The 18,612-nt window shown below is 37.5% G+C and overlaps 1 protein-coding gene across 2 annotated transcripts in view; it reads left to right on the forward strand.

Moving 5' to 3' along the window:
• PRKD1 (protein kinase D1) overlaps positions 1 to 18,612 on the forward strand; it is a 313,565-nt gene that overhangs the window by 156,425 nt on the left and 138,528 nt on the right. For both annotated transcript variants that reach the window (XM_045188313.2, XM_053928918.1), the window contains exon 2: positions 11,259 to 11,397. In XM_045188313.2, coding sequence (XP_045044248.2) covers positions 11,259 to 11,397 — 139 coding nt within the window. The remainder of the gene's footprint in view (positions 1 to 11,258; positions 11,398 to 18,612) is intronic.

Raw genomic sequence — 18,612 nt, forward strand, 5'->3', positions numbered from 1 at the left:
TCCAGTACATGCATCCATTTTCATTAATTCATTACAGTAGAGAACAAACATGTAGCCTTATTATGAAATATAAAAAACTACTGTATATGATAATGACAGTTTTATTCAGAGTGAGACAAAGAGTGTGAAGTACATTTTTCCCATTTCCAAGCTGCACATCCACACACCTAATTACTGTTGTGTGAATAATTTCAGAGTGCCTACTAAGACTTCTAATAGCTATCACTGTCGAGGTATAATGCAGGATAATATGTTTTTATACAACAGTGGTGAGGCTCTCATTAATCACTACCACCTATAATTGCTTGATATGAACATTTATTGTAAAACTTAAAAATTATGTACAACAAAATAATGATTTAAAATACCTCCAGGAAGTCTATATGCAGAAGTTGCTGCTTTATAGAGTTCATGATGTATTAAATAATTTCTTACTGTTTTTGTCTTTTAATAGGTGACATGTTATTGAAATTAAAATACAAACAGAAGTTTTTGCAACAATTAAACATCACACTGAGTCACATCTGCTGCCTCCAAGATAAACTGATAATTTATTAAACAGACTTTTTTAGCAATATTTTATACAAGACATCAATATATTTATATGCACAAGGAAGAAGAATTTATAGTCTAGCTTTATTTCCCAAAGGTATTGCGAGTTTACATGCATGTAACTATGCATGTTTCTATGTCTTGTAGTATTTTCTAGCCAAAATCTATCATTTCCTACTTAATCTAAACCTTAATTTCAAAAAATTCCAAACAGGACCTCTCTTTGATGAAATATATTCCTTCTTCAGTTAATTTTTTTTCTCTCTTATAATACAAATAGAGGGTAAAGCTAAGGTCCAAACTTAAAATTATGAGCAGAAATGATTGTTGAAACAATGGCATTTTGAACTTAGTGAAAAAGAGAGTAGCTAAAAATCAGAGATCTAAGCAGAAAAGAGAGTCCCTGAGTCAGGTTCTGAATTATTCCAAGAATGGGGTAGTTTAAAGTCCCGTCTTTAAGGAGAAAGGAACATTTTGAGCAGTTAAGTGGAGAGAGGAGGACTAGCTAGAGGGACTCCTGTGTTTCAGAATTTGGACCTAAACGATTTCTGAAGCTGATAGACCCCTGGCGTTAGGCATCCCTTCCTAAGGAAGCACTGGGTTTGTGGAGCAATCGTGTGATGCAGGTGTGAGCGGAAGACCTGCAGACGGAGAGAGCAAGCTGTGTGCTGGCTAGCCAGGGTTGTCTGCATTTGGACAGCGTGCCTGTGGCCCAGAAAATGTAAGGGGAATGGAGAATGTGTGTGTTAGTGGCTCTGCAGTGAACAATTTTGCTGTTTTTCATGGTTTGGGAAGTGTATAATGGATCTTATTTCAACACTGTAACTATCATTTAGTTTTCATTATTTTGGAAACTAGAATTTTTCAAAGACTTTCAAAAATATTTTATAAGAATAAGTATTACAGATTTATTTTCATGAATCACATCCTTTGGACTGCATGATCAATGATTCTACCAAGAATCTGTAATAAAATTTGCTACTAGCAGGACAGCAAAGCCTTGCCTTTGATAGTTTTCTTGGTTACTGTGATAGAACACCATTCATTCCCTTTCTGCCTAGCTTGGTGGGGACACGGAGGCAAGGGGTGTTGGATGGAAGAGGGAAGGAGGGAAAAAATAAAAGTTTTAAATGTATTTTCTTGTTTCTGTTTCCTCAGATTACATTTAGAAACTCATCACATGGGTCTCATAGCTATGTGGTCAGAGTACGCAATTGTTTTCATGTGTCTCCTTTTGAGGATGTGAATCATCAAGTAAAAGGCCTGGCACCCAAATGTAAATGCATTTCAGAAATGTACCTCCAAATAATATGGGTTATCACTCTCTCCCCTTTCATGTACACTTTATAGCTTGTGTTTCTAAGTAGAAATTAACGCTGATGGTCTTGCTCACAATGTGGCTATCTCGGTGCTCCTGGAACAGCACTTAGGGAGTGTTTGGACCAAGCTAGGAAGTGGTAGAGCTTTTTGTTCCTTTGCTCATTAAGGGTGACCAGGCATGGCACCACTTGTTGTAGACGGGAGAGTTCTTGGGACCTGACTCCGCAGTCTCCTTCGATGAAAAGAGTGCAGTATTCAACAGCCTGATGTGCCCGGTTATTAAGCAGAGTAATTTAATTTCAGGACTTTCATCACCTTTCAGCAAGGGTAGAGTGGCAGTGTACTTACTCATTCCCTAATCAGGCCATGTCTCTCCCTCTCTCTATTATTCTACTTGACTGAGTCATGAATTAATTTGTTTCTGGTATTGCTTGCTCTTTGCCCTTTGTGATTGGCCTCAACTACAGAAAAGCACCCTTTGTTCCTCTGAGTTCCCGTTAGCCAGGTCGTATTTCAGCTACTCATTAAAACGTATTTATTCTACTCTGGAGCACATTGTTTGGCGAGCCATGAATTTATAGTGAAATGTAACAGTAAATTGTGCTCTGTGGTCAAAAATGCCAAATGATACACACAGCAGCGCAGAGGTTTCCAGCACAGGGTGGAATTAAAGAGCTTAGGACCAGTGCCGGGATTGTTGGCCGCATTTTCACAGTGGCCAGTTTTGTTAGGAGTCAAACTTGAAGAGAGCTTGAAATCACTTACCTTAGATGTTTGTGCTCACAGCCACAAAGCCTCTGAGAAACACAAAACTGATCATGTAATAAGCTCCAGCTGAGTTTACAAGCCTCTGAGCCCGTAAACTGAAAACCTGTTTAGTTTAATGAGGGTTTTCAAATTTCAAAGCTCACACACCTTCACATAAAAACAGATGATTATGACCAAATTAGGGAATGTTGTTCCGTGAATGTTTTCCCCCAATATGTTCTCTTCTCAGTTGTCAGGCATTGTTCCGTTAGGCTTTTCACCTTCCAGACATCATTTTTAAGTGTAATTTTTGAAAGTCTTATTGTATATAGTTTCTATTCAAGCAGATTGTTATGTTACATAAAAGCAAAGATTTTACTTCTCAACAGTAAAATATAAATATGCATATGTATTTTTCTGTCCAATAAAAAGGTACAATCTGGAAAAAAATGAACCCTCAGCTTCTGCTACCATGACAACTAAGGTTGAGGCATCCACCTTCACCCCTGTGCCCGATTCTCAGGCTCTCCAGCTGTTTCTTAATGGCTTGTTAATGAAGAGAGAAAAGCCACGTCCATCACCCAACAAGAAGGAAAGTGAGCCAGAGGATATCCTCGCTTTAGTTGTTTATTTATTGGACAGATAATCTTAATGAACATTTATATAACACTATTTTCACTTTTAAAATTTAGTCTTTAAAAATGTATGTACCTTAAAAATGTACCTTAAATATGTATGACATATATTGGTATTATTCTACCTATTCTTATTTTTAAAAATATTTTCCATGTTACCCTTAGGAATATAATAATTAGGATGTGAGGCATTCAAACCTTACTTGAACACCAATCATTTATCATGTTATACCCAGGCTTTACAGAGAAGCACAACACAGAATGCGATGTTCAAATGCCAGCAATACAGGGCCATTGGTAATTGGAATATAGAGACGACGTCCTTGAAGAAAACAAGGGATGTGTGAGTAAGGCCAGGTTGTACTGAAGCTGTGATGAGCTGCCAGAATCCTTGTCTCTAAGCATCCTCCTCAGTTTTCCCACCCGCCCCTTGCAGCGCACAGGCACGTTGACAAGGCATTAATCAGGAGACCCTGAAAAGTTTAGCTCTTCTTCAGGGAAACATTGCTGTTTCTTATCTCTTCATCTCGAGCTATTACTCTCTTATGTACTCCAGCCCTGAAAAGGGGCTGAATCCTTTCAATTTTCTCTCCTCTCTTGAGTCAGAATCAGCTGTGGTTTTAGAAAGGATATGATAATAGGATCTGTGCATTAATGTATTATATTTTGAAGAACATCTGTATTCTAATCAGGGACTATCCTATAACAGTTAAAATTTAACCCAGTGTAGTTCAAACTGCAATTTGAGAGTTATATGGTAATTATTAAATCTTGTGTCTTTATGTTATTACTAATCTTAAAAATGCACTCTTACCATTTACATTTTATTTTTAATGTACTTTTCTTGCAAATGCAATTTATACTGAATTAAATGTATGTAAATGTTGGTAAAAAAAGATTAGTACATACTCTGTGTTTAAAAAGCACATGAGACTTTGGCTTTCACTCACAAGTTGTACCTGGTATGGATGTGCTTTCCTGGTCCAAAAAAACAGACAACAATATGAAATGTATAAAATGTCTGTTTTAGATACTGGTCAACAGCCAGCACAGAACTGTGATCCCAGAAAGAAATATAACAAATAAGTTTACGACTACAGTCATCTGAGCTTTCTGCTTGGAAGCAGGACCCAGATGGTGGAGTAGAAAGAGAGAGCCTGCCAAGCAGAGCCTTGTTTGGCTGTGTGGAGGATTCAGACAAGAGGGCTCAAGGAGACCAAGTCAACAGGATTTTTAGGGGAGGAATACTGGAAAGGTTGCACATATACAAAGAACAAACTTCAGAAATTGGGTTAGGGGTCCACTTGAGTATTGGGCTGAATACAAATCTGTGTATGTATAGGGCAGAGGTCTATCAGACAGAAGAAGGAGCAACTGTTGGGAAGCTATGAAATGATGAACTTTCCAGAACTCACATAGGGCTGAGAGACAGTTGAATTTCTGCTAAACAAAGGGGAAAGATTTCACTGAGCACGTGAGGCATTCGGTAGAGATGTTCAAAGAGGCGTGCATTAGTCGTGGTTCTGAACTGTCCTAGTGCAAATGCTATCCTGGAGCTTCCCTAACAGTGCTTAAAAATAAGGCTTGAAAAGATAAAACTGATACACAAGTATCTTAATGTTTTCCAAAACAAATACCAACATTCTTTAAAGGAAAACAAAAATGTCCAACTTCTCACATTAACTCATAATATCTGACATATAATTTTAAAAGGACAAATAGGAAAAAGCAGGAAAATGTGAGCCATACCAGGATTAAAAGAGTGAATGGAAACAGACCACAAATAAGAGAAATGGTGGACTTAGCAGAAAAGAACATTCAAGGGTTTATATGAAAATGCAAGGTGAAAGACTGTACCCTGAAAACTATAAAATACTGCTGCTGAAAGAAATGAAATGAAAAATAAATGGAAACACATCCAAGGTTCATGTATTGGAAGAATTAATATTGTTAAAATGGCCATTTTACTCAAAGATATCTACATATTCAGTGCAATCCCTATCAAAATTCTGGTGGCCTTTTTAGCAGAAATAGAAAATGTAATTTTAAAATTCACGTAGAACTACAAAAGACCTCAAGGCTTTGTAGTAAGAAGAGTAAAACTGGAGGCATGATACCTCCTGACTTCAAAATCTACTATGGTAATTAACACAGTATCATACTAACATAAAAACAGAAAGGATAGATCAATAGCCAGAGTGATCAATCAAAAAGAGAGAAGACACAAATTACAAATATAAGAAATGAATAAAGAGACATTACTACAGACCCTACAGACATTAAAAGGGTGATAAGGAAATAATGTGGAAAAAACTTTATACCTGTATATCTGACAACTTGGGTGAAATAAATAGGTTCCTTGAACGATACAAATTTCAGAACCTCTTTGAGAGGAAACTGAAATCTACCCAGTTTTATATCTATTAAGGACATTGAATACAGAGTTTTAAAACCTTCCAAAAAGTTAAAGAAGAAAAAAGGGAAGGGAAGGGAAGGGAAGGGAAGGGAAGGGAAGGGAAGGGAAGGGAAGGGAAGGGAAGGGAAGGGAGAAAGAGAAAGAAAGAAAAAGAGAGACAGAGAAGAGATCCAAGCTCAAGTAACTTTGCTGAGGAATTCTACCAGACATTTGAGGAAGACTTACAGAAACTTTCTACAAATCTTCCAGAGTATGCTACGTACAGAGGACAACAAAAAATTAAAAAACAGAAAACAACCAGAACTGCCAGAAAATTGAACTATATGGAAGTCCAACAACCAAGGAGTTAAAGAAGAAACATTCATACAGACTGGTAGGAGAGGGGGAGACAGGCAGCCAGGGCAGAGAGGATGCACAGGAAGGTGGTGGCTGGAGGACCAGGCAAGTGAGGCTGCGACTGTTGGACCATGGTCCCACATTTGCATGCGCATAACTGGGAAGAACAACTGGGGAGCAACACAGACATGCAACCCAGGGTTCCATCATAGAGAAATAAAGCCTCAAAACCTCTGGCTGGTAAAACCTGTGAGGGTTGCAGTGGTGAGAGAAACTCCTAGCCCCATAGGAGTGTTCATTGGAGAGGCCCTCAGGGTCCTAGAATGTACATAAACCCACCCACCCAGGAATCAGCACCAGAAGGGCCCAATTTGCTTGTGGGTAGCAGAGGAAGTGACTAAAAGCTAGCTGACAGCCCAGCAAGTGGCATTGTTCCCTCTTGGACCCCTCCTCCACAGACAGTGCCACAACCCAGTGAAGTGGGATGCCTGACCCTGGTAAACACCTAAGGCTCTGTCCCTTATAATGTAATAGCTGCCCCAAGGGGGGAAAATATGGCCCAAATGAAAGAACAGATCAAAGCTCCAAAAATGAAATTAAGCAATGAAGAGATAGCCAACATATCAGATGCAGAGTTCAAAACACTGGTAATCAGGATGCTCACAGAAATGGTTGAGTATGGTCGCAAAATGGAGGAAAAAGTGAAAGCTGTGCAAAGTGAAATGAAGGGAAATGTACAGGGAACCAACAGTGATGTGAAGGAAACCGGGATTCAAATCAACAGTTTGGAGCAGAAGGAAGAAGTAAACATTCAACCAGAACAGAATGAAGAAACAAGAATTCAAAAAAAAATGAGGAGAGGCTTAGGAACCCCCGGGACGACTTTAAATGTTCCAACATCCAAATCATAGGGGTGCCAGAATGTGAAGAGGAAGAGCAAGAAATTGAACACTTATTTGAAAACATAATAAGAACTTCCCCAATCTGGCAAAGGAAATAGACTTCCGGGAAGTCCAGGAAGCTCAGAGAGTCCCAAAGAAGCTGGACCCAAGGAGGAACACACCAAGGTACACCATGGTTACATTACCCAAGATTAAAGATTAGGAGAGAATCTTAAAAGCAGCAAGAGAAAAGGAGACAGTTACCTACAAAGGAGTTCCCATAAGACTATCAGCTGATTTCTCCAAAGAAACCTTGCAGACAAGAAGGGGCTGGCAAGAAGTATTCCAAGTCATGAGAGGCAAGGACCTACATCCAAGATTACTGTATCCAGCAAAGCTATCATTTAGAATGAAAGGGCAGATAAAGTGCTTTCCAGATAAGGTCACATTAAAGGAGTTCATCATCACCAAGCCCTTATTATATGAAATGTTAAAGGGACTTACCTAAGGAAAAGAAGATGATCAAAAATATGAACGGTAAAATGACAACAAACTCACCACTGGCAACAACTGAACCTAAACAAAAAAAGACAAACAAACTAAGCAAACAACTAGAACAGTAACAGAATCACGGAAATGGAGATCGTGTGGAGGGTTTTCAATGGGTAGGGGAAGGGAGAGAATGGGGGCAAGGATTAAGAAGCATAAATGGTAGATACAAAATAGACAGGGGGAGCTTAAGAATAGTATAGAAAATATAGAAGCCGAAGAACTTATATGTGTGATCCATGGACATGAACTAATGGGTGGAATGTGGGTGGGGGGGTGGTTCAGGGAGAGGGGAATAAAGGGGGGAAATGGAACAATTGTAATAGTGTAATCAATAAAATATATTTTAAAAATTACCTGAAAATGGGTCATGGACCCAAATCTAGAACCCCAAAGGATAAAATTTGTAGAATAAAACATAGGAGAAATTTTGTTACCTTAGTTTATGCAAATATGCAAATATTTATTTGATATTGTACCAAAATCATGATCCATAAAGAAATATATGATAAATTGGGCTTCATAACGTGACGAACTTCAAAAAACAATGTTAAGGGAATGAAAAGACAAGCCACAGACTGGACGAATGCACATCATACAAACAGTTTTTATCTAGAATACATAAAGAACTACTAGAACTAAACAATAAGACAACAACACCTTTTTAAAAGCAGGCAAAGGATTTGACCAGACGTATGTATAGGCACGTGTGTGTGTGTGTGTGTGTGTGTGTTAAATAAGCACACAAAAAGTTGTTCAATATCATTAGTCATTGGAGAAATGCAAATGAAAACGATGAAATACCATTCTACACTATTTAGAATGTCTAAGATAAAAGCAACTGACATTACGAAGTGCTGTCAAGCATGCAGAGCAGCTGGAACGTTCACACATTGCTGGTGGGGACGCAAGGGGGTAGAGCCCCTTTGAAAAACGTTTGGCAGTTTCTTATAAAGTTATCCAGATATTTTTATACATCCAGCAAGTAATAAGTTAGTTCACACAAAACCTCTAAGTGAACATTTCTAGCAGCTTTATTTGTAATAGTTAAAAACAGGAACTAAGTTGTAAATCTTGGTTGTGTTTGTGTATGCTATATATGTGACTTGGTTATTGTATACTGTTTTCAAAACTTGCAGAACTGCAGACTAAAAATGTCCATTTTATTGTGTATTAGTTATACCTTAATCAATAATTTACAATAGTGTGAAAGATAAATTTAGCAAATGTGTCTCAGACCTGTACACTGAAAGATTCAAAACATTTTGAGAAATCTTTAAAAGAAACTAATAAATAGAGTAACATACATTGTTCATAACAAAATAGAAGTCTACACATTGTTAAAATGTAGGTATACCCAAAATGATCTGTGATTCAGTGCAGTATCATTGGGAATCACAGCAGATATTTTTTGGCAGAAATTGACAAAGTGATTCTAAAATGTATGGGGAAGTTCAGAAAACCTGTAATATCCAAAGCATTCTTGAAAAGGAAAGAGATGGAGAGCTTACACTTCCTCAATTCAAGGCTTTGTACTAAGCTCCAGTCAGTACAATGCGGTATTGGCATAAGGGTAGACATATGGAGTAAACATAAACTTATCATGTGACTCAGAAATTCTGTTCCTGGGTACTCATAAGAAATTAAAAAACATGCTCACTGAAAAATTTGCCCACAAATGTTCATAGCATTTTTATTTGCTGTAGCCACAGCTGAATAAAAATCAACTGTTCATCTGTAGATTAATAGATAAATAATCATCCTAGATCCATGTAATGAAATAATAATAACTAATAAAAAGAGGTGAATCTCAAATACAGTATGTATAGGCCTGACCGGGTGGCACAGTTGGTTGGAGCATCAAATGCAATATATATAAATGAGTCTCAAAAAGATTAGAGTGAGCAAAAGAAGCCAGCCAGAAAAGTATGCATAATACCATTGTATGATTCCATTTGTGTGAAATTCTGTAGCAGGTGAGCTACTAATCTATGGTGACAGAAAGTGGATCTGTGCCTAGAGACGAAATTGTGGGTGTTGTCAACTACAAGAGGGCACATTAAAATTTTGGGGGGGCAGTTTGATGAAAATGTTTCATGGTTTGATTGTGATATTGGTTGCATAGGTATTGGTGCTTGTCAGAACTCAAATTAGTAACTTAGAACCATTTTATTGTGCATAAAAGATACTTCAATGAAGTTGGTTTTCAAAGTAGTAAACTATTCAGTGTTTTTAAGCTGGGAAAAATGGTATTTCAGATTTCCCTTTTCTTGTGTTCTAATAATGGTATTGGAGAAATCAACAAAAAAAGGAAAATTTAAAAATTTTGCTACAGAGGAAACAGTGACATCATTTCAGCTCTCTATTGATTTTAAGGAAGCCAGCTTTACTAAGTGATTTGTAGACATGGTTTTAAGCCTGGTTATCAACAGACTCTTAAGAGTAAGAGTATGTTCTGAATATGCTTTTAATTCATATAAAATATATCACACTTTATTAATAAGAAAAGAGCAATTCACAATATATTGTATTTATCCTCAAAAGATATCACATTCTAGACATTTCTCCTTAACAGTAGCCCCTTAAAAATCTACCTTTATTGATATGCACCACAACCATCAGTGGTTTTAGGAACAAGAAATATAATTTTCTCTGCTTGACTTATGACCTTTCCCTATTACATTACACATATAAATTTATAAAAAATAATCTTTAATAATTGTGTAAAAAAGTCCTATACAAGAAAAGAGCCTTTTTCACATACTAGGTTCGCCTGTTGTTTGATGGTGTGTTGGAATTACAATGCCCAGTGCTGGAGCAGACGGACCTTCAAGGGAAGGTCTTGAGGTCGTGTACTGACTGACAGTTTTGGAATCAGTTTGAAAGTTGCTTTCAAATCCTTAATAATTTCCTACCTTTTGATTAAATAATTTTTCTACTTTTAAAACAGACTTTATCAATTAGGGTAATGATTTAAATTTAGGAACTTTTCCTGCATTAGAAGGAGGTGAGGAAATGCAGGGAATAATATTAATTGTTAGTATAATGATAGTAATTGTTAATCATAATTTTTCTAGGTGAGTTCATTATAAAGTATCTTTCATTTAGCTTTCATTATATGCATACAATCAGGAGATAGTCCTTGAGTGGCAAACTCTTAGATTTATCCCTGCAAGGAAAGAATAAACTAGGTATTAAAAACAAATGGACTTTTAATCGTTGCAGTTTTTTACTTAACCTAGATTGCATGAACACTAACTGCAGTGTAAAGGCAGCTACAGAAGGACAGTTGCGTTGTCCCCTCTGTGCTTTCCTGAGTCAGAGGATCTAGGTAACACTACTGCCCACACAGAGCACAAGCTTAGACATACTGAGTCATCTCTTATTTTGGAACATGCCAAACTGGACTGACCTTTCTTTTGGAAACAAATGCAACAGTATGTGTGACAGAATTGTAATAAACTGACTCATTTCTATACTATCAGATTGCTGTAGGTCATGTGAAAATGGGAACTTCTCTCCACCTATTATATTTTTTAACCAACTTACAGCCAAAAATTTCTCCAAATCTTACCTCATATTCTCCTGTTTTCTGGCTCTCTAATTAGATCATTTGGTCATTATTGCTCTTATGATATGTGATTTCTTTCCTCGTGACTGGGAGTCATGCCAGTATCAATGTTGCCATTCATTTTTAATCTCTACATATCTTCAACTTTTCTAATTAGCTTGTATTTGTGTCCTGGCTTTTATTTATTTCATTTTTACTTTAAATTTAGGAGGATTTTGACATTTAACCTATTGTGCTGTTTGTATTTGCAGTTCCCTGAGTGTGGTTTCTATGGAATGTATGATAAGATCCTGCTTTTTCGCCACGACCCTACCTCTGAAAACATCCTTCAGCTGGTGAAAACGGCCAGTGATATCCAGGAAGGCGATCTTATTGAAGTCGTCTTGTCAGGTACTATAATTTTCTCTCTCTCCATAGATTAATAATTAGCATTTGAAGAATACTTGCACATAAGTTTTTAAGTCAACATAGAAAACATACATCAAACTTGGTCCCAAAAGGAGATTTTAGGGTTTTGCCTACATGTATTTTCAAAAATATTCTGGAAGGAACAAAAAGTTTCCTTTGAATTGGCTGTTCCCACACCCAGCATTGTCCCAGTCACTTACCCAACTTCACGCTCTCCACAACCCACAATGACACGCACGTACCTTCTGTCATTGTCTGGAATCATTTGGACAGCAGCAAAAACGAACAGAAAACTTTCCAACAGCGAAGCTAAGACATGTTGGGCCCCCAGGTGTAATGAGTGTCTGGAAGCCAAGAAGTAACAGCAGGGCTCGGAAATCATTGCTTTAGTTGAGGCAAACGACCAGTAGCTATGAACCAAAACCAAGTTGAAAACCAGAGCTCAGCAGTTAGAGTGGGTCAGGCAATGCCATGTGACATTAGCTAACCCACTCCCTGAGAAATGACTGCATTTCCCTCTGTCCAAATTTATGTTTCTTGTATGGGATTTAGAAATCAGGCCTGTGCCTGTCAATACATTAACAAAATGGATGCATTTAATTAACTTTAATTTTTAAAAGTGCCAGAGAACAGCTGTAGGAAGAATCCTTGCAACTATCAGTGCTATGTTCTGGAGACACTTATATTTTTATTGTTTATTTTTGTTGAGATTGAGAAACTCAGATTGCCCTGACAAGAAATTAGTGCCTGTGATGTGGGCAGGATTGTATTGCATTATAATTTGAGGCAAGACAGATGATAGCTGCTAAGACACTTCAGGACATGGGTGCAAAGGAGCTCAGGCCACATACTTATTTCTGAGCCAGTCTCTGGAGAGGATGGCGTACTGTGATTGGCCAGAGAAATACACTGTGTCCTGGAGGGGTGCTTAAGGAACAGCTTCGTTCACACTGCAATGGGTAAGGAGGGTAGGGGGGCAAAACTCTGGGTGTCCCCTCTGCTGCCTTTTCTCCAGTTCCAGAACACAGACATACTGTGGCAATTCCCTTCTTAAACACTGTGATTTTACTGTGAAAATTCATTTATCCAAATTTCTGTTTTACTTCATTAAAAATTAAATTTTTCTATGTAGTTTAACAGAAACATAATTGGGATCTTTTTATATTTAACCCGCATTCTACAAATAAGAACAGTTTTCTGACTTAGGAGAACAATTGCGTTGTGAGGAAGGTTAAATACTCTTGTCTTTCTCATCATCAGGAATTTTCTCTTGCTGATGTCATTGTCTGCCGAGACCTTTCATCATCTGTTAGTAGTAAACAGGCCGCCCCCGGGTAATTTTCTGGTTTTTCCTCCCTTTTTCTTTTTGAAAAACATGACTTGTGTAAACTAGTGCATTTAGACCCAGTAAGCCAGGAAAAGATTCCTCATGGGGGGGTGAGTTGCGATATGGAGAAAGAAAGAAACAACCCGAGGCAGTTCCCCACCGTGCGCACTGCCCCCACTAAACTTTCTTTGTCTGTAAGCAGAGGATTAGCATTGTTACCCTCATTGTAAAGTAGGAGGACCCTGCAAATGGAATTTTTCTTACTAAGCCAAAGTCAAGGTCAAATCTATTGTACTGAAATGTAAAATAAAGTTCATGGAATTTATCTGGAGTCTTCTTCATGATGGGTCTCTATCAAAGCTTGGTAATTCAGCCCTAGCAAAGCATTAATAACAGGACTGCATCCACATGAACCACCTGTTTTAGTTCTTGATTTGGGGGCTTTTTTTCAGCTTGACTTATAATATTTTGTGTGTGTGCTTATCTTATAGGTAATTAAATGAAAAATAGACAAAGACTACAAGAATTTCTCAGAATTATAATTTTAAGAGTCTTAGAGCTAAATGTTGAATCTTTTTACTAATGGTAAAAATCCATATTTTTCTTGTATTTTTGCAACAGATTATGCTGCATTATTTATAGCTTGTAAATGCTGTTTCTACATGTGGTTATTTGCTTCCAACTATCTAGTGATGGAAGCCTCTTTCAAAAATTAGTACCCAGGCAGAGGGGGTGTGGCCTGTTCTCAGTGACAGCAGAGAATAAGGTAGGAGGTCGACAAATATTTCAGAAGTAATATTAAAGAGATATAATAACCATTGGGACATAGCTGATGGAAAATGAGAAGATTAAGAGAACTATAAGGACAGCTACAGCCACTAGCTAAGAGACCACATTTCCTACGCCGATCCAAGTTTTGCCCTTATCTTTGTTCCATGTGTTTACCAAATGGTTTGGCTGTTGCCCTAACAGGCTGGAGAGCGGATTCTTGGGCTTGCAGTACCCTTGGTTTCCTTTGTAGTTTTGTACAAGATGCACAACCTCTGGGCTTCACATGTCTTTTCTTTGTTTGTTTGTTTATTTTTTAATAAAAAAGAGTTTTATACTGGATGAAAATATAAGGGCTCATAATAGATAGATTCCAAATGGTCTGAGCGGGTGTATGCATTTTCTCTACACAAAGGCCACTTCTTTCTCATGCGGGGGAATATTTGAGCCATGGTGAAGGAGGGGTTAGGAAGAGAGAAATTTTTGTTTACATAACATCACAAGCTTTTGGAGCAGTTTAAATAAGTATTTTGTTTCCTTCGAAATGACTCTGGAAGGTAGTGAAATCAGATATCTTAAAAGCTATGGAATATAAACTTTAACTTGCCTACCTCCTGCAGTGAGTAGAGGTAGGACCAGAGCTTGAATCTGTGTGGCCAGTCTCTGTTCACACCACTTCAAGTTAGCCCTTTGAACTTGGACCAGTAGTCAGGAATTCTTGAGGACCTGTTCAAAGAATTCCTTCTACAATAAGACAGTTTATCTTTCAGGGAAACACTGATGCTATTTGTAACAACCAAACCAGCAATGAGCTACAATTTCCATTGCCATGATTTTTATTACAGAACCATTTTCCCCTTTTCTCATAAAAGATAAATACTTAATAGCTATGAAAACTGTTAACAGGTGAAGCAAACCCTAAAGGCCTTTCTCTGTAGAGTTACAATACAAAATATGAAATATGAAGTAACTCCACCCCTGCTTAAGCAGGATCTCATCATACAATTTCACAATTCTGATCAAAATTGGAACAGCATCTTACAGTCACTATATTTAAAAGATCCTTATGACCAGATTTTTCTATTACTAAGATTTAGTGCCTAAACCATAAGCCAGAAAAAATATATGGTAACAAAATTATAGCAGGGTCCTCCTTCATTTATAGAAAGTATGAGTTACTGATTTGCATGGCATTTTGCCAGTTATATCCATTTCTCTCAGAAACAGTACATTACTTAGCAGTGTTTTATCCGCCTCTGAAATATAGGTGGAAGAGAAAAAGCTTGAGAGTTATGCATTAGATCACTGCATTATTTGGTTGCTTTTAAGAAAGCAGAATTAATCATGGGAGGCACTTCCTCAGCCTTAATACCACTTGGGTAATTAAGGTTGTAAAAGGCCTGACCTCTAGGACTCAACTTATATTTCTTTGTAGTTGTTCTTGGACATCTAAATATGCCAGGCTGAGTGCCGCCAATTCCTGTCCAACTTCAGCTGCAGTTATCCATACGGTTGGTTTTGTTACAATGGAAAATTTAAATGCAAGATTATAGGTCATTACACTTTTCTTCAAAGTATGGTTTATGTTAAGTGTGTCTTCAATATTTCCCTCTGATCATTGTTAATTTTAATTCTTTCTGTCCTTAGTTTTTAAGTAAACCTGGTCTTAATTTTCTTTGTGCCACACTCAACCATTTTCATAGACAAATGAATGTAAAGAGCAGGCAGGTTGGACTGTTTCCAGAGACTTCCCACCTTTCCCCATTTGTGATTCACTGGGGACACAGAGCTTAGCGCACTCCTCAGTGACTTTGATAATTTTCTCTGTTATTTGTCTCCCAGTAGAGTGGACTGTCCAGGGGGTTGTGGCACAGCAGTGTGTGCTTCTCTGTCTCTTTTCACCCAAGTACCCCTGAGTGCAAAGGCAGAATGACGGCGCTCTCCCAGGTAACATGGGGAGCATCAGACAAACCCTAAAGGGAAAAGTTTTTTGAAGAAAATTATTTAATTCAAACCTTTTTGCACATTTGGCATTCTGCTGCATTATATTTCTCTTGCTTAATTTTGAATAAACACTATTTCTCCCCATGCTGCTCTTTAAGAAATAATGAAACCTTCAGTGATGATGATTAAAATCATATAGCATTCATGATGTGTTAGCCACTAAATGCTTTGACATACATTAACTCGGAAATGTGGCTCATATTTTTATGGCATATACTCACAAAACTTCAATTCGATAAATAGTGGGTGTCCAGGCACAGATTTTGGTCTGAGTCCCAGACCTATCATTTATTTCCTACAATGTTTGGCAAGACAGCTCATTTCCCTGAGCCTCGATCCATCACCTGTCAAATAGCAACAATAATATCTATAATGTAAGGTTAGGCTATAGATTTAATGAGAATAAACATAAAACATTTCATAAAATGACTGGCAAATATAAAATTGTCGACTCTCTTGCCCCCCCTTCATCCCACTGGACTGTACATTTCTTGAAAAAGAAATTTATTTATATTTATATTGAACCATGAGGATCCTGGCAAACTGCATGCACTCAATATTTATTTGTTGAATGAATGAATGAATACTTGAATTAACAAAAAATGCACAAGCCAACAAACAAACGAATGAGTACATTGGTACTCCACATGTGATACTCAAAGATACCACTGTCCTGTAGGAATTGAATTTTAGTGCTTGCAATTGGCTCTCCTTGGCCTAATCTGTTATAATATCAATATTATCATCTAACCAATCCTTTTGTCTGGATTCTTGCTACCCTCTACATATTTTCAAAAACTAATTACTTTTTAGATATTATTTGTATTTAGAAATCCAGTTCTGCTTTCAAATCGTTGCAATGTCTTTCACAACATTTCTTATATGAAACGAGACTGTTTTCCTAGAATACCGGTTGCTTTCCTATCTAATTACTGTACTACTGTTCTTGAATTACGCTCATCACCACGACCAAGTAACCCCATTGGCTACCAAATTCAATTCACTTAAATTTTTTTTCCCAGCCATTGCTCTGTTCTCCAAATATTCCTGCTTGCTTTCTAAAATATATTCAGTAGTCACTCTTTTTGAGAGTTTTAGCATCTCTGTTCATCATGGATATTAGCCTAAAATTTTCTTTTTTTGTAGTGTCTTTATCTGAATTTGAAATTAGGATAACGTTGGCCTCTTAAAATGATCTTGGGAGCTTTACCTCCTCTTTAATTTTTTGAAATAGTTTGAGAAGGAGAGGTGTTAGTTCTTCCTGGAATGTTTGGGAGTTTTTTTTTTTTTTATCACTGCTTCAATTTCACTAGGTGTAATCTGTCTATTCAGATTCTCTGATTCTTCCTGATTTAGTTTTGGAAGACCGTATGTTTCTAGGAATTATCCATTTCATCCAGGTTGTTCAGTTTGTTGCATATAGTTGTTCATCATATTTTCTTACAATTCTTTGTATGTATTCGGTGTCAGTTGTTATATATCCTCTTTCACTTCTGCTTTTATTAATTTGGATCCTCTCTTTTTTTCTTGATGAATCTGGTTAAAGGTTTGTCAATCTTGCTTATCTTTTTAAAGAACCAGCTCTTGGATTCATTGATTGATGCTCTCTCCCCACCCCCTAATGTCCCTCCAATACTAATCTCACTTGCTCTCATCAATTAACTGTTCTCCCCGGCCCTCTGGACCTCAGTGTTCCGTACCCTCATTAGAGCTCAGACTGGCGACCCTGGGCCTAGTCTCTGGCTCTGACCTTCTGTTTCAGTGTCTGGAAGGAACGAGGACTGATATCTTGAGATGCTGGCTGACCTTTCCTGCCACTCCTTCTCCCCCCTCACTCCTCACATTGGAGCTCTGTAGCTTTATCTATCTAGCAGAACAGCTGTCTGTGCCTAAGGGTCAGCTGGCAAGATCTATAGGAAAAACTGAGTCATGTGCTTCAAAACTGGAATGTCAGCCTCTGTAGATCTCTTTGCATGTACGTACCGTGGTTTTCAGAGAGGACATATCGTCCCCTCTGTTCACACAATTAGCCAAAGGCCTAGTCCTTCACCATCTGGCAAGTGGCTGTCCAGCCAGAAATCTTATTTTTTCCATTCTTTCTCTTTTCATCTTTTATTTTTCTAATTAAGGACAGTATTACAGCTCATCCAGATAAATAGGAAAAGAACACAGGGTCAATGAAAACCACACAAAAGGGGCTTTTCTAAGTATTCCCTGATCTCTGTGTAATAAAAAGTTCCTTATATACGCTTGTTAAGGTGGAAATTTAACTCTCATGTACATAAATCTTACCATCTTAGGCCCTCAGTGGTACAACAGAATCTCAGAGGACTGTGCATGTTCAGAGTCCTAGAAAATATAGGGAGCTATTAGCTTGGTTTTTGTGCCTTTTTACATGAATCAGTTTATGAAACACTGCAGTCTTAATCTACCTTATTTATCAATCTACCTCTGAATAATTTGGGCCTCCTTTCCAAAAATCACACTCCAACTCAAAAACAAAGCTTTTGACACATCAGAGATACCTAAATAGATGAGTTACAGAATCTGACCTGAAAATTAAAAAAAAATGATGTAGGCAACAGTAGTATCTTGTAAAACATACTTCCTTGACTTGCTTCTATATAGGGGTGATTTTGTTTCAATTCAGAACCTTTGAAAAAATTAATACTTTACTGCTGAGTCAGACAACATGAAGTCCTTGTCCTGTAGGCTCAAACTAGAGAATAAAACTGCTTGGGATTTTATTTTGTCTATCTGTTAAAAATATGAATTCTGTTCATGAGAATTAGCTGAGAGATGTACAGTCCAAACTGCTTCTCTAGTTCTTCCCTGTCATGTGTGGGAGCTACTAACTGTGTGCCTATTTGAATTTCACTAAAATCAAGTAAAGTTAAAATGCAGTTTCTCCGTCACATTTACTGCATTTCAGGTGTTTAAAAGACACATTGATAGCTGCCATATTAATATAGAACATTTTCATCATCAAGGAAGGTTCTGTTGGACAGAGCAGCTAGATAAACCAAATTTTCCTGCTAAAGATCTGCAAAGCATCGTGTGCGTGAGTGCAGGCGCGCACACACACCTGCACAAGTACT

Source organism: Desmodus rotundus, chromosome 7 (genome assembly GCF_022682495.2).
Source record: "Desmodus rotundus isolate HL8 chromosome 7, HLdesRot8A.1, whole genome shotgun sequence".
Lineage (NCBI taxonomy): Eukaryota > Metazoa > Chordata > Mammalia > Chiroptera > Phyllostomidae > Desmodus > Desmodus rotundus.